This window comes from Lytechinus pictus, chromosome 9 (genome assembly GCF_037042905.1).
Source record: "Lytechinus pictus isolate F3 Inbred chromosome 9, Lp3.0, whole genome shotgun sequence".
Lineage (NCBI taxonomy): Eukaryota > Metazoa > Echinodermata > Echinoidea > Temnopleuroida > Toxopneustidae > Lytechinus > Lytechinus pictus.
Window position 1 is genome coordinate 11,495,421 of NC_087253.1, and position 24,436 is coordinate 11,519,856.

General features: G+C 36.9%; 2 protein-coding genes across 2 annotated transcripts in view; one reads left to right on the top strand and one right to left on the bottom strand.

Annotated features, from left to right (window-relative positions):
* The first annotated feature begins 5,955 nt into the window (after window positions 1-5,955).
* LOC129268802 (uncharacterized) lies at window positions 5,956-18,485 on the top strand. Its single transcript, XM_064104678.1, has 7 exons — window positions 5,956-6,260; window positions 10,316-10,540; window positions 11,413-11,602; window positions 13,012-13,274; window positions 13,775-13,990; window positions 14,481-14,670; window positions 16,371-18,485. Exons 3-7 carry the CDS (start codon window positions 11,520-11,522, stop codon window positions 16,711-16,713), a joined length of 1,095 nt encoding a protein of 364 aa, XP_063960748.1. The 5' UTR covers window positions 5,956-6,260; window positions 10,316-10,540; window positions 11,413-11,519; the 3' UTR covers window positions 16,714-18,485.
* A 2,311-nt stretch (window positions 18,486-20,796) lies between these two features.
* LOC129267746 (uncharacterized) overlaps window positions 20,797-24,436 on the bottom strand; it is a 46,910-nt gene continuing 43,270 nt past the window's right edge. The window contains exons 15-17 of the mRNA XM_064104679.1: window positions 24,033-24,290; window positions 21,774-21,859; window positions 20,797-21,252 (exon numbers count right to left, since the gene is read on the bottom strand). Coding sequence (XP_063960749.1) covers window positions 20,962-21,252; window positions 21,774-21,859; window positions 24,033-24,290 — 635 coding nt within the window. The 3' untranslated portion in view covers window positions 20,797-20,961. The remainder of the gene's footprint in view (window positions 21,253-21,773; window positions 21,860-24,032; window positions 24,291-24,436) is intronic.

Consider the following 24,436-nt stretch of genomic DNA (forward strand, 5'->3'; position numbering starts at 1 on the left):
ATTTTTCACATACAGTCTCGGTGTCTGGAAGAGAATCTTTTATGTTAAACGTAAGATAGCATTGTCAATTTTTGTTGTCAGCTCGCAGAAATCGGTTTACGCAAGAATGATGATTTTCAAGCTGTTACGAGGAAAAAGGGCGAAAAACGAACAGACCGTCCGGTACATTTCTCATATTACCCTTTGGCTTATTTAGCCCCCCCCCCAAAAAAAAAAAAATGTTGACCGCTTGGCAAACTGCAAGGCAAACTTTGCGTTTGCTACTATGGATGGATGTCTCTCGTCAACAATTTCTTCTGAAACATTTCTTCTGTCATAGTCCGATTTCGATGGCGCTTTCCAAGTGGGTATATAATGCTAATATCCGTTACTTGCTGGTCCGGATCAGGCCCAGGCTAAGTCGTAAAATTTTGAGTTTATAAATGGCGCCGGCTATTTTGGTGCTGCCTTTTAACAGCACCAGACCCGCACCATTCGCCGACCAAAGAGTTTATGAATGAAAGCAGAACCACGCCCGGCTAAACTACCTTGCGCGGACCGTAAGGTAACAATAAGGAGCACTTCCGCTCTGGATGGTGTGTAAAGTTACCATGACGGTTATCCCTCATATGCCTGAGTTTTTAAATGGGTGATCGTAAAAGTAGCGCGGCTCTGCTATAGTTACTGAACGCTTCTGGTGCGGACTACTTTAGTGCGGGCCTGGTGCAGACCAAAAGATTATGAGTTACTGAAAGCGGTATAACACTTAAGAGTTACTGAAAGCGGTATAAAAATCGTGAGTTACTGAAAACGATATAATACCACTTCCAGTAAGTAAACATGATTTTTGAGTCTGCACCAGATATAACAAAAGACATTCATAAATATACTTCCTTATTCATTTTATCATAATCTAATTCTTACTTTTCAATTTAAAGTAAAGACTGGAAGAAAAAATGAAGACTGCAGTGCTCCATTCCTTAATGCAGTCCTTAGAGTTATTCTTCCAGTCTTTAATTTTTATTTCATGTAGGGACTCTTTGTTATAATTTCATTTTTTTTGTATTATTATATTTTTATGGGGGCGGGTCAATTTTCAACACAGATAGGGAGGAGGTACTTAATATTTAAATGATGTTAAAACTGTGGGAGAGAAAAAAAGTAATATAGTAAAACATTGCCCAAGTTTTATCTTCTACTTTTCATAGACCTTCATAAGTCATTTTTTGTGAAGGTTCCAACAACTTTATAGGAAAGGTTGCCTGTAAATTGTTAATCAATTCACAGTAAAGACAACGTATAAAAGCCAAGACACGAGTTGAATATGGCGCAAGATAATAAAATTATGGGTGATAAAAGGGTTCACCTGACCAAAACAAAATATTTCTGAAACATGATGTAGCTCTCCAGACCGTACAATATTTATAACGTTAAGCATTTGATTATTTTAATACGGCTATTACTATACGGATTTAAGTTACCCTGACCTATGTGTCATACTCTTCATATCAAAATAAAGTTTTAAAACTTGCCCTAGTCGAAGTTGTCTTCTCGCTGTATTCTTTGTTATGTATAAGCTACTTCTTTAATCCTAAAGTAAGTCCAAGCTATTTTGCAGCTCCCATGCGTTACTGACAATTTACGAAATGTCTCTCCTAAATAATTTTTCATTTTTTTGGAAACATTCAGAATTTTTATCAATCATTTAATAAATTATTTGGTGGTATTGCGTAGAGGACAAAGTTAGAATAGAATCAAATAGAAAAAAATTACATGCAATATACATGTAAAGAGTAAACACAAGGCAACATTGAAAATAGATTCAAAATTAAAATACCATTGGAGAAAACAAAAGAGAGACAAGGAAAGATAAAGGAGAGAGAGAGAGAAATAGGTAGAGATGGGGAGAGAGGGCGAGTGCATGAGAGGGAGAAATAATATTACATATTCTACATTATATCCTACGTAAATTAAATCCTGTATGCTGATTGGTCTAAATGCCAGCATGTGACCAAACATATTCTCACTATTTTTCTATGATGTTGAAAATGAAACACTCACTGAAAAAAATTTGTTATTCCCGTGACGTCAATGATGGAGTAGAGCACTACTCCATCATTGACGTCACAGATCATTGGCATAGATCGACGTGCAGATTTCTCGGGCGTATGGCAAGCCGTTTCAACATTTAATCCTATTTCTTGCCATCGAGAATACGATTTCTTGATATCAAGAATTACCATTGCTTAACTACACAAAACCATTTCTTGATATCAAACATGAATTCTTAATATCAAGAATTCGATTTCTTGATATCTTGGTATCAAGAATTTGATTTCTTGATATCAAGAAATACGATTAAATGTTAAGGCTTGCCATACGGGCGCACTGGTCAGCGAGGTGACTCTACTAGGCTAGTCCCGTGAAGCGATGACTCGGGCACAAGTCCGCGTTCTGCTGAGCGCGTTGCTTCAGGAAAAGTAGATCAGTAAGCGCATCGCGTTATCAATATTTTGGTTCAGATTAATAGAATATGAATTATCTGTACAAGAACTATATTATCAAACTTATCTAAATGAACTTGAGGATATGAAAATAAACATACCAGGCCTTTATTTTCGAAAGTATAGAGGGAATTATTCATCCTCGGTTGTATGGCAAAATTACTATTTCTCTCTCGGGGCTTCGCCCCTCGGGAAAAATAGAAATGGCAGTCCAACCTCGGGCAAATAATTCCCGCTATATACTTTTACAAAGCCTGCCATATTTCTGCAATATTAATCTATTGATTCATTTTTGCAGTTTTCATAAAAAGTATATTTGCACAGCAAGTAAAATTACCTCAAAATTTCGTTTCAGTACCGAAATGTTAGGCTCGTTGCACTTACAGCTGGTGCACTTGAATAAAAGATGGAATATTGTATCACCTGCATCATTAAAGGATAAACCTCCCAAATCAGATCTTTCAAGATACAACAGAGGATCAGTGACCAATGATCTGGTATGGGATAAGACCCGAAAAGTTACTTTAGCGATTTTTAATATGCTTGGTTTTGGATGCCCTGGTAAAAAAAATGGATTTCACGAGAACTATAATACGAATGAGGAGAGAAATGACATGAAAATTATAGCAAATTCAACATTACAATTTCTTTACCGTTCAGTTAACACTGGTGTATACGTTGTGGGTCTGGGAGAGGCTTGGGGCAAAAAAAAAATATATATATAACGATTACAAATAAATGGAGTTAAAGAAAGGAAATGAAAAAGGTGAAATACGATACTATATACTGAACATGTCATAATCTGTCCCCCCAAAAAAATATATAAAAACGGCATTTTTCATGGCACACACAGCTTTTTAGAAACTTTGCCCTCTAAGACCTGTTTACCTCTGATTTTTTTGGCTCATTACGCCACTGGCAATGTATTACCAGTTATTTTATTCATGTATTTTGTTCATTGACTGAATCAATTTTTTATTGACTTTTTTTAAACTTAAAGAGAAATTCCAGTAGTTGCAGTAAACACTGATTTCATGAGAAAGTCTGTAAAACAAGGCTTAATCGTCAGTATATCATCGAGGATCTACATCTGGTACAATTACATAAACTGAACTTCGTGAAATCTTGAAATCTACGCTGAAAAATGTTCAGACTGAAGATCCCCAACACAGATAAGCGCACGTGGGACAGTGTATAATTATTGCTTTGAATGTCGTGCCCGACGCTCTACCCGAATCCTGTGCTTATTTGCTGATTTCTCAGCAATTACACAATTTCTTCCAGAATCCTTTGGCACATACTTTTTATATATACAAACAGACACTTTGATGGTCATTTCATTGGATTCTGTACGAACTCATTTTGATATCGCTACCAAAACTAGCATTTACCTTTAATTTTGTAGGGATGGCCTGTAAACAAATTATTCTATTGGATTCAGGTAGCGTTAGATCAAAAATCAACGACACTACAATATTGAAAATAGTATACCAAAGGTAGGACGAGAAGCATTTCTAAAATGTTTTTTTTTTAAATATGGCAAAATCTTCATTTTTTATGAATAACACATAGTTAACCACACTGCAGTTTTACAGAGCGACACATGTTTAACAACACAAAATAATTTTATCATCTCAAAGTTTTAAATCTTACTTGAGATGGAATTTGCACTTGGCCATGAGTATATCCATTTGTTTGAAGGTTTGATATCTAAATTTCACTCTGAAATATTGCTGTATCGTAATGCTGTGATCACGCAACATTCTGATACTTCAATTACGTTATGATATATACACGCCGCGGAGATAAGGCAAGTAAAATTTCAACTTGCCCTAAAAGTAATTGAATATTTTCCTGTTTTTTTGTTGTTGCTTTTTTACATCGTTCTAAATTCGACTGTAGATAAATGTGACACCACAATTTGAGAATTCTACTTACATAGCAATGATCTAGGGGATACATACTATCTACCTATGATGTAAAACCTTTTCTGTAGAGTTGGTTGATCTGTGGACCGAACTCATTTTCCACACGTCCTTGCTCCTGGTTTAAAGTGTTGAGAAGACTAAAACTTGATATCAAAATTAAATTACCCCCTATCTCCCCTTTAGGGAAAAGAAAAATTATCCAATAAATTAAATCGGTCTTGAATTACCTCTGATTACGTGTGAAACTAAAAGAAAAAGAAGAAACAGAAAGAAAGGAAATTCCATTTTCAAATGTCTGTGCCAAGAAACAAACACAATTGATGTAAGTATACAACAATATAGTCTATACCAATTTGGGTTCCTGTTAAAGCCCTTGTTCGCTTAATGAAATTGAAGATGGAGTGGTTTCTGCTTCTGTTTACATCAACGTTAAATTCACTCCTCTCTAGTTTAACGGTTAAGTCCACCCCAGAAAAATGTTGATTAGAATAAACAGAGAAAAATCAAACTAGCATACCGCTCAAAATTTCATCAAAATCGGATGTAAAATAAGAAAGCTATGGCATTTTAAAGCTTCGCTTATTTTTCACAAAATAGTGATATGCACAACTCAGTGACATGCGAATGAGTCAGTCGATGATGTCAATCACTCACTATTTATTTTGTTTTTTATTGTTTGAACTATACAATATTTAATTTTTTTACAGATTTGACAATAAGGACAAACTTTATTGAACCATATAGTATTAAACAATGCTAATTGCACATGTTCAGGGAGGAATTAATCATTGTTTCACACGGCAACAGGGAGAAAATTGGAATATTTCATATTTCACATAATAAAATACAAAAGAAATAGTGAGTGAGTGAGTGATGTCATCAGTCTCCTCATTTGCATACCGACAAGGATGTGAATATAACTGTTTTGTGAAGTTAAGCGAAACTTTAAAATGTCATAACTTTCTTATTTTACATCCGATTTTGATGAAATTTTCAGTGTTATGCTTGTTGGATTTTTGTCTTTTTGTTCAAATCAACTTTTCGTTGAGGTGGACTTTTCCTTTAATTTTTCATTTAATCGATAAGATTGCTAAGCAAACGAGCATTATCGGTACGCTGCGTCTGAGGGTTTTAAAACGAAATCTGCTAGAATCATTACACATATTGCCCTTTCACACTGAAACCAAACTAGAATCAAGAACGCTAATCACAATCACGAATTCAAATTCTACTCCTCTGGTGAATTTCAGTTAAGTTCCACTCGAATTACGGTACGAATTTTCCGTGTGAAAGGTCCGACGATTCTAAAGACGAATTGCAATCATCATGATTCAAGATTCATGTGTGAAAAGGTCCGTTGTATTAACATTGTATTTGACCTTCAAGCCTATTATTCATTTTCATGAGAAAGAAAGAACGAAAGAAAAAGACAAAGAGAGGGAAAAGAAACATTAATGGATTGACTGTTTAGTAGATAAAAGTGTGTGAGCGGGAGAGGGTGAGGTTATGTGTGCGCAAGCGTATGTAGCGCGTGCGCATTTGCTGCAGAATGAGGGGTAAACAATGTGCAGACAGGCTCCTTCCTCGAAACTGCGAGGTTCACAACGATTTTTACACCACAAAATCCATCTAAGCCCTACTTCAGACAGAAGTTCATTCGGAGACCCTCGATTCTTCTCGGCTAGAATACTTCTAATAGAGAGAGTCGACTGAGAAGTACGTCAGCAGAAGGGCTTCACTCGGTCCATATTATACACCATGTATAGCTTCGGGGAATAATTGCATCGACCCAAATGGTTTGCCCTACTCGGGTTCCTAGTCGTATTCCTGCTAGAATTTCATGCACAAGGTAAGACGCGTTTGCGAATATTGCCCAAGTAGGCTTAATACCCATTTAAACGAAAATCCAATCTCGATCGATGCAAACTATTCAACTACTATCTAAATGCATTTGAACTCAATTTTCTCAATGTCATTTTCAAATGGATTTTCTAATCATGCATCTCATCAACTGATAAAAAAAGAAGAGTTTAAATATTATTCTAATCGAAGACTGAAATTTGAATAGATACTGAATATCAGATTTGAACAGGAAAGCATTGCATAGGTTCCAGCAAAAGTGAATAAATTCATGTAAATTTGACCCGAATCCAGTTCATTTATTTAAATCAGCCCCCCCCCCTTCGATATTTTTTCGCGATAAATCTTTAGCGCGAAAAGCTAAAAAAAGTACATTTCATAATAAATTATTTAGTAGAAATATACATCATCTGCATAACATATTGAAACGTGCCAATAAAATTAAAAAAGTGGAGGGGCCTACTGAAAAGCAAAGGTTGTAAGATGTAGACCCCCTATCGAAATTATATATAAGGTTAATATATGATATGAATATAGCAAAATGATAAGCAAAATTCTATAAATTTATATATAAACACTGACACGAATGTATATACACTACATACAAAATTATATTATAAACTTTAAATTAATCAACACTACCGTGGATATTTGATTAAATCAGTATGAATTCAGAAGAAATTTTTGAAGTATTTAAGGACGTTCCACAGTTATGTTTGTGCGCATTATGATCTGCGCATAGTTTACACTCTGCGCGCTGACGTCACAATGGATGAACAGGTGATTAATTAGCTGCGGGTATGTGCTGATTTTTCTCATCTTCTGCACTTTAACTGCAGATCCGATGCGTTATTTCATGAAGCTAAAAAATTGAATTATTCCATGGACCATTCAAAAAAAGATTCTCTACAATTTCAAAATACTTTACTCTGCAATGCTGCCAAGAATCATGAATATTACGCCGAGTTTGAATAAATGGTAGAGTGGTTTTGATTTTTTCTTCACATAGATACAAAGCATTCGGCGCATTTTTGGTGTTTTAAAAAGCACATTTGCTCTAATAAAAATACTGATAGTTTAAAAACAAGCACATGAACCCCTATTTTTGAATGTTTGTTCCTCTTAGGTATACCTTCCTCTACAACTCTACAAATTTTGGTGAAAATGACATGGATTTTGAATAAAGTGCAGCATTTATTGTACTTTTGTAGTTTGTTACTGAAATTTCACATTTTTTAGATTGGGATTTTGTTATCTTTTACGCCATTTTTAAGAACTGACAGTGCTGTTAAACTTAAAATTGCAAACAAATAGCACTATAAATATATTCTCCATTCTAACAATACAATTATTAACTCTCTTGCGAAATTTGATGACTTTTTTATGTATTTTGACTGAGTAATACAGGTTTAAACTCATTGTAGTAATCTTGGGCGGTCTAAAAATGCCAAATTCTTTTGAATGCGCAATTCTTAAGAATTACATCAATTTGGGTGAACTTTGAAGTTCTATAGCAAAAAATCAAGCACATGGACCTATGTTAATTTTTGCATATTTCGAATATTAAGGTTCTAAAGTATCTATGTGCAAAGTTTGGTGAAAATGACATGGATTTCACTTTAACTGTGGAACGTCCTTAAATCGGTCCAAGGAAGATGCCTCTTTTTATTAGGTGTGAGGGGGCCTTTAAGACCCCCTCACACCTAACCGAATTGCCTGAAATATGCCTTGCGATGGTTGGCGAAATGCATTTTTTAAAAATCGTTTTCAATGGTAACTGATAGTAAATCATAATACCAATCGTGTTTGGGTTCGTACACCTACTGAACTAACAGCTGCGATTATTCAAATTCGCGCGGAAATTTTGAACATGTTTACTATTTCCCAACGAATTGAAAATCGTTGGTCATCTGTTTAAATTCGCATCTCTTATTTAGTCTGCGGTAATCGTTCGTTTATCGTTCGTGTGTTGTTGTCGCGCATAGTCCCTCATCGCGCTTTTGCCAAAGTGGACCGATCTCGAAAGAACCCTTCACGAAGCAACACGATGACACAAACGTAGAAGAACGCCCGATCTATTCTCTCGTCTCCGTTTCTATTCGCACCATTACTCACTGTCCGTTCGTCTTATTGGGTTGTTTCAACCCTTCGCTTGCCTTCGGCTGCAATTTACTCAAAGAGGTGAACCGAAAAATCGATAGGCCTATCCTTCGCATATCATATCCTTCGCTTACCGTTTGTTGATAAAATTTGACAATAGTTACTGATCGCATGATTTGTCAGAAATTTTATTTTAATTCGTTGATTTCACGTGCATTTCGTGCATTTTTCTTATTCGTCACCCTTCGTCCGCCTACATTCGGTCAGGTGTGAGGGGGTTTTTAAGCTAGAAACCGTGTAAAGGAAAGGCTGCACGTATGAGTGCAGGGCAAATGAGAACAGTGCGTGGTGTAGAGGAAAGCGTAGAAAGTGATCATTATTTTTTATTTATGTATTTAGATCTCGTGGGATGGAACACCCTATCAGCAAATGCTGTTTTTCGTAGGAGTCCATAAAATGAAAAGTTGCTCGCACGCATATTGATATTAACTAATATTAATCCAGTGCTTGAGTTTTGACAAATCACTTATCATTAGCAGGGGCGAATCTAGCCTTCGCCAATAGGGGGGGGGGGCGGATTTGCAGCCACATTTTCCCCGATCTGCCGCTCGAAGTTGATTTTTGTATGTTTCTTTGAAAGGGTAGTCCTAATAGTCACTTCTAAGCTTTATTCTTATAAATCAACATAAATATATGATAATCTCATAAGCCTTGTTTAAATAGTGCGAGCGCGAAGCGCGAGCTATTTTTTTATTTCATGTATTTTGTCCTAAAAATTAAACATTCTGGGCAATGTTTGTGATCCTAAACGAGACGTGTATCCAACTAAATAATTACTGCGAGCGAGAAGCGCGAGCAGAAAATGATGATTATCTTCCTATTTCTCTTCCTAAGCTCGAGATGAAACTTGTCGATATTCCATTCCCACAAAAGGGACAATTTGATGATTAAATTAATATCTTATTTATTAATCTTTAGAATAAGCCTAATGAGAGAGAATCGGTTAATATATAGGCCTGAAAACTGGACTTTTAAAGCTCTTTGTAAATATGAATAAGATGCATGAGTTAATATTTTTTCAACAACTAATGCAAGTGCAAATCGCGAGCCGAAACTTTTGATAAACTGTCATGAAATTGAGATTTTAAGTAGTTTGTTAAAGAATTAATATCGAGATATACATAACTCACCAATCAAAATGCGAGCGCGCAGCGCTAGCTTATACGTTTTGACAATCTGACCTGAATAGGGATATTTTGAGAACTTTTTTGGATACAGGAAAATAATAGGTACCTGACAAATCTAATCTTGCGAGCGGGCAGTGCGAGCGAAAATGTTAAAATTCAGACCATAACACATAAATTTTTAGAGCATTTTTAAAAATTGATTTGTAAATCAAACACAAAACAAGTTCAATTTCCGTGCTGAAATATGTTTTGTATATTGACTTCAAAATTTGATATTTTAATCTCCATATTGAGCAAGATATGTAAATCACAAAGTGACATGAAATTTTTTTTCCAAGTCTTCCCCTCATCTTATTTTATTCACTCGTCTTTCTCCTCTTATGTTTCACCTTCTTTTTCTCCTTTTTTCCCCCTTTTTTTTTATATATTTCTTTCGCCCTTGTTTTTTCTTTTTTTTTCCTCCGCGAATAAGGGGGGGGGGGGCTCGCGCCCCCTGGATCCGCCTATGCGTTAACATAGTAGAGCCATGCAAATTTCAGGAAACTGAAATGAGCATGGCCGTCTTGTTAATAAAGGTTCCCGCTTAAACATATTTAGCTTTGAAGTAAAAAGTGAGCCATCTATCAGATCTAACAATTTACTTTTGTTTTAGGATGTATATCAATGATTTCGATAATACGGCCTGTCGCCTTATGCCTTTGAATTTGGTGATTATATCAAAATGAAACCAAAATCCTTTCTCATTTTCTGTGTGTAGCTCAGGAGCCCTCATTCTCACTCAGCATCAGCTCCAGTGACCCTCTTTTGCCGTGTGTTTATCGAGGAGATCCGTACTTGAACGGCGAAACGTGGGCCGTAGACGAATGCACTACCTGTTCCTGTGATAACGGTACAACTACCTGTGTGATTGAAAGTTGTCAACCAGCATTCTGCGCTTCACCAGTTAAACCCGAGGGAGGATGTTGCTACGTCTGCCCATACAGTACGTCTTGTGTTATTATCATACGTGTACGTAATTAGGACACATATAACATTCAATGTTATCTCCAAATCGCTGACATCATTCACCCACCATCCACCATTGAGCCTACATTATAAATGGGTAATACAAGACGGCTTCAGCGTAACCACTTGATTGTGGTTAGATTACAAACAAACATAACTGAAATACATTATACAATATCATTAGCTCTCAAAATCACGGACATAAATTCCATGTGATTTTTTCGTATATTTTAAATCAGTAATTCACTATTCATTTGAATGCCGGGCGTCCGCACCCACAGCGTGTGTGCCTCCCATTTTCATAAGGAATTAACACTCATTTCTCTCCGCAGCTACCGGACAAGGAACCATCAAGAGTGCACCTGGTGCATAATTAAGACGTAACCGAGTGCTGTCAACATATAGGGTTCCAACCTCTGCGGGCCAGGAAACTCACAGGGAATAAAGATACTGCTAATTAAAATATGGCGCGAGAGGAATATGCAACTTGTGACTGTGAATCATTCGAGCGATTATGTACTGCTAAAATTGCAGCAATATCTCAACCAATAAAGTGACCGCATTTTTATAATAATAACTAGATTCACATGGAAATCGATAAAGCAGGACCATTTTTTGATGGACGATTTTTAGTAGGCCACATCAAAAGCCCACAGAGCACCTGAGACCACTTTCTTCATCAATTCTGTAATCAGGATGAGTACAAGCTCGTCGGAGAAGCACAACCATAATAGTATGCATATATTTCACAAGCTTAATAATGGAACATCAAATAATAAATGATCGTATAAATTTGGTTACCCAATATCCTTAGATTAAATTAGATTGATTACTTCTAAACCTTAACAGATGTCCTGGTGAAGAAAGTCCGGCCTGAAATCACAAGCAGAGATACATTCACAGAGGGAGGGAACAATCAAGTAAGCGTTGATGTTTCCATCAAGTTTCATGATGCTATGGACACCACCGGAGTCTCAGGAGAAGACCTTTGGAAGCTTTCTGCTTGGGCTTCAGCCACCCCAGACGGCAATGGACCAAGGTAAAGCCCTTGAAATTTAAAAACGGCTAAGAACGCCGTACGAACTTTTTTTTGACCATTTAGTAAGACCTTCTCAAGAGGTCATATGATGCCAGCGTACCCAGACCGTTCGTAGACCATTCGTAAATTTTGACTCGGTCGATGGTTTTGTCCAAGATTTTTTAAAACCCTTTCTTGATAAGCCGTACGTACCAACGTCGTATGAACTATGAACATCGTACGGACCAAGCAAGATGTTTGGAGGATCGAGAAAGAATCCTAGAAGACATTAATTCTTTACAATGGTCGTAAGAACGTATTAGGCTGTTCATAGAATGCTCTTACGACGTCCATAATAAAGCCTTAAGAACGGAAATTCGAACAGCACCATCTTACTTGGGGTTTTTAATGCCCCGTTCACAATTGGCGGTGCGACTGCTAACAACCGTTGCAATTGCAATATATGGTGAGCAAACGATCACTCCAGCCATTGTAAAAGCCCCTTAAGGGGGATGTAAGAAACACGTAGTATTCTTTGAACTGCTGCCATGTTGAAATTACTTTCAACAGTAACTGGATTTTCATTGGGACACGGCAGTGTCTTTTTTTAGAAACACAAAATATACATGAAGTCGGAAAAAATCCTCTCACGAATGGCTTGAGAGTACCGCCAGTTGCAACAACAGATATCGTAAGATGGCCTTAAGTCTGGCGAAAGAATAGTTGAAGGCATTTGGGGCCAGTGTAAGAACGGAAATAATTTCGTTTCCCGAGATGGCCTTCAGTTGTTCTTGCGACTTAAACGGCGTTCGAACGAATCTCTACTACGAACTCAAGAATTCATAAGAACTGTCAGATTCGTACGAACGCATCTTTCGTACGAGTTTTTGTAACTGTATATTAGCATAATTAATAAATAAACAACGTAGCGTAATCATCTATCCACCCAATCACCCGGATTCATTTCAAGTGCCTCTGGCCTCATCCGTCCTTGAAGTTGGTGTTCAAGATGGAAAATAAACAGTCCCTTGAGGCGTCCAAATTTTCCATGTTTTGCTTTTAAGCAGACCCCCCTATTTCATATTTTATTTTCTTCAAGAAATATCTAATTTTACTTTAATGAATATTATTTCAATTCCGCGTGGCTTACTTAAAGGTAATGTAAACGAATAGTAACATACCGTATATTTTTATATAGTATGTTCCATTTTTTGAAAAAAAATCCTATTGACAATTTTACACCGAACCAAAACTGATCCCCAATCATTTTTTCTGTCTAAACCGGTATGAATAACAGTGCTCAGATAAAATAATGTGTGTTAGAAAGAGAGGGAAATAGAGAGAGAGAGAGAGTGAGAAGGAGAGATCTTGGTTAGATTATAACCGTTGCTGGACCCAAATTTTCAAATGTGTTATTGTTTATCACAAAGGATTGGATTCGAAGGGGACATTCTAGATCTGAAACAAAAAGACCAGTCCTTAAATGGAAGAGAAAAAATCAAGTTTACCAATCTGGACTTCTCCTTTTCCGACCCAATGGCCGAATGCGTAGACATGAAGTATATCTGTGTGAGGATCGAGAGGGGAGATAACACATTTACCACTGGTTTCCTTGACTATACTTTAGGAGGATACCCAGACTCCAATGCACAGACTGGTTGTACAAGAGCTCCAGAATGTCGACGTAGTCAAGGTACTAATTTGTTTCGTTCGCTACTGTCAAAAGTATTTCAGCATATTGGTAAATAGTGGTTTATGAATGTGTTTGTTGAACTCCCGACTGCTGATTAACAATGTTATGAAGCATAGGCTTTAATCTCCGTAACTGAATCCATAAAATCATTCGGACCAATTAACAGTAATAAAGAAGCTATTCACCTTTTACTAATGCCATGTAAGCCAGTTATATTAAGCATCCTATAGGAAACAGAAATGAAAAAAATGGTTTAAGTTTGAACCTTTTTTTAATGTCAAGTATTACGCACCTTAAACAAGTTCTAATTTGCATCTTTTAGGGTGGAAACGAGCATTTCCTGGTGCAAATAATGATAATAAGGTGCATTTTTGCACCTTTTGCCATTTAGGGTGCAAGTTTACACCCAAATATGCCAGGCCTATTGCTTTATGTTTTTTATGATTTAATAAAGATTGGGCCAAAATCAAGCAAAAACCTTTCTTATTTTCTATCTGCAGCTGAGGGGTCAGACAGCGTCAGCTCCGGCGAGGGTCTTTTGCCATGTGTTTATCGAGGAATGCCGTACTTGCACTCCGAAAAGTGGGTTGTGGACGAATGTACCACCTGTGCCTGCGACAATGCTAGTACTACATGTGTAATTGAGACTTGTCAGCCAACATTCTGCGATACGCCAATAAAACCTGAGGGAATATGTTGTAACATTTGCTCGTACAGTAGGTGTTATGATCGATGGCAATAACTTTAATTATATACTCATCTAAACATATTTTTTTGGCATGCATACATTCTTAAAGACAAAGTAAAATACTATGTTATAGCTCACAATACTTTCAGCGCGTGAAGCTAATTTGAAAACGATTTTACCTAGACCCTGTTATTGCAGCATGCAGTATCTCCACCACGAAGACCAGTGACGGCAATTTCAGAAAAAAGAACTAGATTTACATTAAAAACCGATAATGCGGGACTTTTTTGTAGGAAAGATATTTTCGGATGCAACATCAAAAACCCATAGAGATTTTGAGGAAACTTTCCCAGATTCTGTCCTCAGGATTAGTGCAGGCTAGTTGGGGAAGCACAACCATGTGATAGTATGCTAATTTCGCAGGGTTAATATAACATCAGAGAACAAAATTAATGATTGTACAAGTTTGGTTACCCAATAAATTCAGTCATTTGCTTGATTGCTTCTAATCCTAACAGAAGTCCTGGTGATGACAGTCCTGCCTGTTATCACATACAGAGATACCATTGTAGAGGGATGGGACAATCAAGTTAGCATTGATGTTTCCATCAAGTTTCATGATGCTTTGGGCACCACTGGAGTTTCCGGAGAAGACCTTTGGAAGCTTTCTGCTTGGGCTTCAGCCACTCCAGACGTCAATGGACAAAGGTAAGGCCTCGAAATTTAAGAACGGCTACGAACGCCGTACGGTTTTTAGACCCCTTAGTAATAACTTCTCGAGATGTCCTATGATACCAGCGTACACACACACACACTGTTCGTAGACCATTCGTAAGTTTGTAACTCGGTCAATGGTTTTGTTAAAGAATTTTATAACGTAATCCAAAACCCTATCTCGGAAAGCCGGTCGTACGAGCGTCATATGAACAACATTCGGATCAAGCATGATTTTGTAGGATGGAGAGACTATTCTTTAAGCCTGAAATTATTACTATGGCCGTAAGACGCCTCAGCTGCAGCTGTTCGTAGAGGGCTCTTACGACGTTCGTAATTACGCCTTACGAATTATTACGGAACACGGGACACGGCAGCGTCTTTTTTTATAGACCAGACGAAATATGTAAAAATTCGTAAAATCGTCATACGAATGACTTGAGAGTGTGCCTTGAGTTGCACATAAGACCATCTTGCTACAAAATAAATCGTAAGATGGCCGTTGGTCTTACGGAAAATGTCAGAATTCTAGGCCCAGTGTATAACCGAAAATCATTTAGTTTCCCAAGATGGCCTTCAGTTGCTCCTGGGAATAGAACGGCGTTCGTACGAATTCAGATTCATTTATTGGTCCATATTAAAAAACAGATAAATCTGTCATTCAAAGGCAGTACATTATAATATGAAGTATATAAATAAACATTAATGGCGTATAAATTAACAAATATTAAACATTTAAGGAGTATAAATGAATATGTATTGTAGTAAATGAAAAAATGAAAAACAATATACTACGAACTCCAGAACTCGTAGGAAAAGTGAGACTTGTAACGAATGATGCGTTTGTACGAACATTCGTGACCGTAACTTCAATAGCATAATCAATATAAAATAGCATAATCAATATAAAAGCAACCTAGTGGCATCATCTGCCCACCAAATTATATGGATTCATTTCAAGTTCTTTCGCCCTCTTCCGTTGAACGTAAACAGCCCCTTGAGTCCTCCGAATTATCCAAGTTTTGCTTTTTAGCGGATCCCCTATTTTATTTGCTTACAAGTACTTCACTGATTTTTTTTTCTTTAACAATTCTACATGACTTACTTAAAGGTGATGTCAAACGAATAGTAATGTATTGTATATCCATCTTTTAGAAAACGTCTTTTTAAGTGACAATTTTAAACCAAACCAAACCAGAAAGCCACAATCATATTTTCCGGTCTATGCTATATGAATAACAGTTCTCAGAAGGAGGGGTGGGTGCACTAGCGTACCTACGGGGGGGGGGGGGGCAGAGGGGGCAGTCTGCCCCCCCTGACGACCCACAACCCATGCAAAGGACGTATCCCTGCCCCCCCTGACGAGCTTGAAAGACCTTTTTTGCCCCCCCCCCCCTGACGAGCATGAATACCTTTATTGCCCCCCCCCTGACGAGCTTGAAGCTCTTTTTTTTTTTTTTTGCTTGTCAATTTTTTTTTTTCTGGTACGAAATCCTTCATTTGTGATTGAAGACTTTTTTTTTTTTTTTTTGCTTGTCAATTTTTTTGGCGGACGGTTTTGCCCCCCATGTGGAAAATCCTAGGTACGCCACTGGGTGGGTGTGTTTGAGTCAGAGTGAGAGAGAGAGAGATACTGGTTTATTTATTTGCTGGCTGCACCAAATTTTCCAAACAATTTATTATTTATCACGAAGGATTGGATTCGAAGAGGACATTTTAGATCCGACACAAAAAGACCAGTACTTCAGCAAAAGAGGAAAATTCGAGTTTACCAATCTGGACTTCTCATTTTCTGAATGCAAAGACATGGAGTATATCTGTGTGAGAATCGAGAGGGGAGATAACCCAAGGACAACTGAGAACCTTAACTATACTTTAGGAGGATACCCGGACTCCAATGCACAGACAGGTTGTACAGAAGCCCCAGAATGTCGACACGGTCGAGGTACTTTTTTCAGTTCGCTACTGTCGAAAGTACTTCAGGAAGCTCGTGGAAAGATGATTATGAATGTATTCATTTCCGGTTCTGATTGCTGATTACCGATGTAGTTCACCATTGTCTTTAACTTTTTTGATCATCCAATAACCTTCGTAACAGTGTATAGCTGAATTAACACTGAATTTGTAAAACTGTTCGGACCAATTAACAAATATATATAAACAAATTATGCCAGAGAGTTCAATATAATCTCAACCTTGTTTGCCAGTTTATGCATTCTATGGCAATAATCATGAAAGTTCGTGTATAAGTGATTTATAAATGAATCAATTTATAGAGTGCGTATAATACAAAAAAGCGGGACTTGAAAAAGTCATGGGAATTAATAAAAAATACATCACATTTTTTTCCTATACATTCTCGGTGTTGGCTATAATGTACAATTAATCGTAAAAATCGAGTGTACGATTAATCGCTAACGTGTATGTTACATGTCCCTTATGTTACCGTCCTTGATGTTTGCGAAAGGTGGGTATTGCCGCTTTCAGTGACTCGCTGGTTCGGATCAGGCCTGGGCTAAGTCGTACAATTTTTAGTTAATGAATGGCGTGGGCACTAATATCCCGCGTCAGGTTCCGGGCTATTGCGGCGGTGATTACGGCAAAAATGCATTTCTGATATATAGAACAGCCACATTCTTTTCCGATTTTTGGAGCCTCCATTGCATGGCCCTGCGAAGCAGGGGTGTTGGGACGGTGTGCTGAAGCACGTCCAAGATAAGATTTTCTCAGGCGGTGCTGCGTGTATTATTTTCCATATGCAGCCATGGAATTTCGGCAGATGTGTCACATTAGGCAGATGTAAAGTAAAATAAGATTTTGCGTAGAAATCCCCTTTTTTGCTTGTCTGATTTCGTGGGATCAAAACGACCTTCATTTTGTAGGGAACCTTTTTTTTTTTTGCTTGTCGACGTTAGTTCAGCCCCCAGCAAAATAATCATTCCCAGGACCATGCTCCATGAGACAAAAATAACCCCTGCATTGGCGCTCGAGTGAGTGTTTGGGCAAGGAAACAAATGGAAAGGGTAATGGTTATCTACAAAGCAATGTTCTCAGCAAAAATCCATGTGCTCTTCATGATTAATGTCTACTTTTATAACTTTCCAAGTTTTGCACGAATCATTTAAAAAATATTGCTCACTTACGGGGAAAGATTTTCGAAAGTTACATCCCCATTCGCTTAAAAAGAACTGGTCCAATGTATAAATATGGAAAAAGCTTTACGATATCACACATATATTATTTCATGGGATTATTCCAAAGTGTATTTTTTACACGCACTATACATTCATGACATGATATAAAAGTGTATGCCCTAAAACAGTTACGATATGGAGGACATGACATTGAATTGTGTTATACATGATAAACTTTGCGATTTTACATGAAAAATCAATTCTATCGGGTGCTCTCTCGCGTCGGGTGCACAAGAACTGACGAAAAAAATATCACCTCCGCCTTGCCTTCTATGGTCATGCGTACTCATCTTCCTCTTTCTCAATCCATTTTTTTAAATGTCACTACTATATTAAAACATATATATATATATCTTTATGTATCTCTTTGTTTATATGTATGTGTTTCTTTAATGCAGAATTGCTATATCTTTTATATCTTTGGTACTATTTTATGTCTTCCATTTCTGCGGTTGTTACAAAGGCGATCTGTGCAAAGAATATTAAAGTAAAAATATGTTTTCAATTAATTAGACATACAATATAAGAAATAATCAAAACATAAAACAAAAGGTGGATGTGGGAAAAAATTCCATGCAATCAATACTTATAATCAGTGGCGTAATGCCCCCCCCCAAAAAAAAAAAAAATAATAATAAATAAAATAAAATAAAAATAAAATAAATAAATAAAAATGGGGGTCAGATTCGAGTATCGGGAAAAATCTATAAAAAGTTGTGAGCGAGCAAACATTTCGACATTTTTTTTAATTGAAAATTTTGTGATTGATTTTTATATAAATTCAGAAAAGAATATCATATTTCGTTTAATCTTTTTAAATAGGGTCTCGCTGACGACAAATGTTGTCCGCGCTGTCATTTTAAAGATTTAGTTCATGCTTTGTTCGATGTGATTTCTTTACTTATGTTAAGAGGATTACTATGTATACATTTAATGGCCAAATTCATGTGAATACTTTTTGTTTACTAAAAATGAATATCACTTTTCACTAACTTTTAAAAGTGAGTAGTGCTCACTCAAGTAGAGAGATTTTTCGAAAGTTATTTCATCATTCGCTTAAAGAGACCTGTACCAATACATAAATGTAAACAGAAAGCTTCAGTATATTTATAGGATTGTTTCAAAGTGTATTTTTTTTATACGAACTGTATATCATATGAAATTGTATGCCCTATAACAGTTATGACATGGAGGACATGAAATTAAAATGTGGCTTACATGATAGACTTCCCGATTTTGTATGCAAATTCAATTCTATCGAGGCCCTCTCGCGTCGGGTGCATAAGTACTGACAAAAACTACTGTATATATGTATATATTTCTTTCATCTAGCTCTTTATCATCTGCATGCGTTTTTATGCAGACTTTTTATATATTTTTATATCTTGGATACTCTTATCTATTTTATTTTTGCTGTTATGACAAAGATGATTTAAACAAGCCTAACTTTTAGATAGGCCACCTCTGTCCCATGTATCTGATATTCTTAATTCTTTGTTCATGAGTTTATCCTTGCGGATTTTTACCTTTTAATGATGAATGAATGTATTGTTCTCGGTTTTCAATGGAAACAAATAAATGAACTTAAACTTGAGACACCTGCGTTGCAAACCGTCTTTGGACGAATTATGGCTGAAATAGGAAACTAAAATGTGCACGCTTGGTATGGGTGTGTGATCAGGATCTATGACATTTGCTTCGGCGGCAATTTGCTCCGTTGTATATTCCGCACACAATTGGAATGACCAACTTTATCATTGGATTTACCACAATTCCCAAACCTAAACCTAACCCTTAATCTAACATAAAACCCTATTGCTACCATAACCCTATATCTTAGACGAAATAAATCCCGGAGCAAATTCGTGTCACCGTGTGGGTTGCACATGACTGGCACATGTTTTATGTCGGGCGTGAGCAAAGGAAGCGCTCTAGCATTTTGACAAGGCCTCGTGACCTGGGGAGCATTTCATGAAAGGACATGTCAGACGTTTTATCCGACAAGTCCCAGTTTATCAGACAGTTACCATAGTTACAGTGCTTCTCAGCCAATCAAAATCAAGGAAAGATGTCAGATCTGACAACTTGTCGGACAAAAATGTTGATGAAACGCCCCCCTGGCTATATTCCTCGTTAAGTAGTGACTGAAACTGGACTAGCGGTCGACGAATATCATTTGTTAGACCCGGGTAATGATAATAACAATAGTAATAGAAATAATAGTAATGATTATAATAAAAATAGGTATTTATATTGCGCCATCTATCGAGAAAAAATATTAATACCCCAAGCTTTAGCCCAAGCAGCTTTCCAGCGCTCAGTGCATTTCAAGGAATTAATCCTACTGGGTACTCATTCACCTCACCTGGGTTGAGCGCAGTACAATGTGAGTAAATGTCTTGCTGAAATGTCTTGCGGGTGAACGCACGATCTAACGACTTCAGAAGCTGAGCTCGCATTCACCAGGCATTTCGCGTGTGGTCTTTTCAGTCGGTAGGCGTTTGATAAAACAGACACGAGGCCTTGTGTAAGGGCTAATATCGCACATGCACTTAACACAGCATTCTTCGGTGACACAGACATATTTATCATTAATTAATGGAGTTTCAATTTTTAACACTAAATTTAGGATTAGATTGTGGTAGAATGTACACGGGGGCGGGTGTTATTGCTTCTATGAAAGTGTGATGAAGGTTGGAAGGAGGGTGAGGGTGTCACATTCACACTCCCACACACACTGGCTATATATATTCAAGACCTTTGGGCACTGATCACTGGCTGGATGATCATCAAATGCTGCATTGAGAGGCCAGACTGGCCGCCAGAGAGATCCGAAGTCATAGTGTTTGTGCCTTCGGTTATCAATCCTGATAGATGTATGTGCTGGAACCTTCTCTGCTTTTATTTTGTATTTTACTTTATTATTAATTCACTCTGCATCAAACGGGATCGGCAGCAGCGGGACCGGCATATGGCTATGAATAACTTACCTTGGATTTTGAGATTGGACTGAAGTTTCCTACTGTATATTCCTGAGATTTTTTAGGTAAGATTATACATGCTAAGAATCATTATTTTCCATAAGAAAGGATTACATGAAAATCAGAAAAAGCTGCTCACCGGTGTTTTCTGTGTCCATACTGCTGACATCCAAGAAACCGTTTGAGATGCTAGCTGCTTTTGTGAGAGCGTTCGTAACAAGGTCTCTTTCTTGCACGGCAGTCAGGCTGGTGGTATTCTTCATGTACACAGTGACTTCAGCATTAACTACATCAGTCCCTTGTTGGTTGAAAGAGCTGGGGTTGCAAATGACTTCCGGTGACAGATCTTCGTAGGATGTAAGACGAAGCTCGTTGGTACGATTCTTTAGACTATCAATTACCTTTTGAAAACAGAAACACATTACACAAATAAAACGGGCTTGGAAAGTTAAACCCTGAAGTCTGCATGGTCTGCTCTAGCTACTTTATTATTCAATTTAATTCAATTAAAATTCATTTCTCTCTACAATGAATACATGACAGGTAGAATTATAATTGTGAGACTCACACCGAATAAAATATTTCTAGTTGAAGTATTCTAGAATGCCTACGTCTTGGTGTTAAATCTTTTTCTTAAAAATATGTCTGGATTTCGAGCCGTAAAACATTTTTTTAAATAATCAATTGCATTGTCTCCAACTTACAATTGATCGCAAAAATCAAGCGTATGATCAATCGTTAACCTTTTTGTTACGGCTGGGACCCTCATCTTGTCTGCCGGATGGTGACGTTAAAAATATTGCAAAACATGCATGGAAATAATCAAGTCTGATTGAAACACGACTATAAAAAACCCACAAAAACACACCTGTATCCCTATACTGTATACACCAATGATACATCATTATGTTTAACTACTTACGAAGTCGCGAATGGTTGATGGTGTCTGCGAAGAAGAAATTCCATCAAGATGGAATCTCAATTTGGAAACTTTTATTGTGACCAAACCTAAGAAGAAGACATAAAAAACATTCAAGTCATCGCTATTTTATAAAGCTTGATCAGAATACCTTCGCATCAATTTATATGCCAGAAAGAACACCCGTCACCACAATGCAAAATAACTGTGTTCATACCATTGCGATAAAGCAACTCATTTTCACACTTAGGTACAGTGGCTTAACCTCAGAGAGAGAGAAAAAGTTTTCATCGCACTCTTTTCAAATGTGGTAAAGTCACTATGTAAACGCATTCACATTGTGACACATCATAGTGGGAAAGAGTGTTCCAATTTAAGGGGGGGGGGGCACAGCCGGCCCTTTGCCCCCCTTAAGAGGCACACTGGTTGATTGATTGATTTTATTCGTGAAGAATATCACAGGTGATTACAATGAAATTGAAGAATACCTTGACAGGATATCCCATGAAAGCCGAAAGGCTTATTTACAATGGGGTCCAATTGTTAGTATAAAGCATTAATATATTGTTACAACAAAAATTTGTAATGTAAAAAAGCAGTTAAAAAAAACAGCCCCCCCCCCCATTCGAAAGTGAAGACTTTTTTATTTGCTTATCTAATTATTCGTGGACGAAATGTCCTTATTTTATGGTTGAAATTTTTGTTTATCTATTTGTTTTTATTTGCTTGTTAATTTTTTTTCGTGTACGAAATATCCTTATTTTTTGGTTCAAAACCCTTTTTTGAGGGCTAGTCATTTTTTCCCTCAAGAAAATGTGCCCCCCCCCTTTTGGAAAATCCTGGATCCGCCCCTCCTGTGGACACACTTTGTTCATACTTTGGCTATATTAACACACTTGTGATTGCTATGTATTCGTTCAGACAGGGTTATTACATGGAAAGAACACATAAAACAGTGATGTCTCAAAGTGTGCTCACAATTTGATACGCAATGTGAAATCACAATTTCATACAGTATTAATCCCATTTTCATAAAGTGCGATATAGGGCACATGAGAGTAATTAATCCGCGCGCAAAGCATGTCGGACAGGCGTATTAAAGTAAAGATCACATGACTTTATTGATTAAAATAATTCATTTAAAATAGACAAAATGTTTGTATATCAAAATATAAATGATAGAAACAATGTCATGTTCATACTTTTTCATAATCAAGGCGTTTGGGGAGGCTAGACTGCATTTTTGTATTTGATTTTAATTATTATTACCCACAATGCAGTTCGGGTTTTTCTGGTAATGAACTGGCCGAAATTATGGATAGTCTTATTTCAGGCCATTTAACTTCTGATTGAGCTGGACAAGTACCCGATTAACATACCAAGTCTTAATGTACTGTTTATTGTGACTAACGTCAGTGAATAAAAGCAAAATCTTTCGTGGGATTGATTTTTGATGATTTTTTGATGAGCTTTGATTTAACACGTGAGTGAATGGGGTCTGTAATACTCATGTGAGCCCTATATGAGCACTCTGTAAACACCCAACCTGAAATTGTATTCTTGCTGTTAAATTTGAGCATTCGAACAACATAGATTACATCTTCACAGACCTTGTGTATGTACACACTGTAACCACCACCGTTCGATATTGTGTGTGTGTGTGTGGGGGGGGGGGGAGCAGGGAAATTTCACCGATTCAGCTTTAGGCTGCCGTGTAGTTTTCAATAAATACCTATCTTCCTTTTGAAGTGAAATCAACCTAATTCCAATCAAGTCAAATAAAATCAATACAATTCATGTCAAATCAAGTTAAAATATGCCCAATCAAGTAAAGTTAAATTAAAGCAATTCTAATCAAGTAAAGTCTATTCAACTAAAGTCAAATCAAGTCAAATCAGATCAGGTCAAATCAAATTAAACCACATTGAATCACACATAGGCCATATTATGAACTCGGGTATAAATTAAACTCTGGTTTAACTATGAATAGCCAATTGTGGCACAACGCTTTTTTATGGGTACATGATTAATTGAGCAGTTCATTTGACAGTCAAATCATTCATAATTGTCTCGGAATGTTAACGGATACATTTTTAGCATGAAGGTTAACGGGAAACAAATATTAAACATAATAAATATACAATGTAAATACAAGTTTTGAATTTGGGGCTTCCCATAATTTTAGCACAGAGTTTAAGTTGGTCTAAGTTAAACCTGACTTAAGAATACGGGCCATAGAATAAAATCAAATGCACGCCTTACCTTCGATGTAAATAGAAGCTGTCTCCGTGTCTATAGAGGATGACCGCTCATCACCATATCCTCTGCAAAAGTAGTATCCAATATGACTCGTATTTACAGATTGGATACGAAGAGTAGTTTTATCTGCCATGTTGGGCAAGGGGCTGTCATCTTTATACCATTCATAGGATGCAGCATTGTTAAAGCTGCATGTCAAAGCGACGGGGCTGTTGATCTGAACCTTCTTATTCTGGGGACGCGTGTTCACTTCAACGGGAACTGTGGTTTAAACGAATAAAGGGGGGTAACTTTACAGGATATATGTTTAATAGTAATACTTATATTAATAATAATGATATTAATAATATTAATACTAATGATAATTACAACATATAGGCCTACAATATTAATATTGCCGTTATTAT

What these genes read in the sequence shown, in the direction of transcription:
- LOC129268802 (XM_064104678.1), top strand. Translation starts at nt 11,520, where the DNA reads ATGGACACCACCGGAGTCTCAGGAGAAGACCTTTGGAAGCTTTCTGCT. An exon ending in AGAATGTCGACGTAGTCAAG is followed by an intron (nt 13,275 to 13,774) that starts GTACTAATTTGT and finishes TTCTATCTGCAG; the next exon opens with CTGAGGGGTCAGACAGCGTC. An exon ending in TTGTAACATTTGCTCGTACA is followed by an intron (nt 13,991 to 14,480) that starts GTAGGTGTTATG and finishes TAATCCTAACAG; the next exon opens with AAGTCCTGGTGATGACAGTC.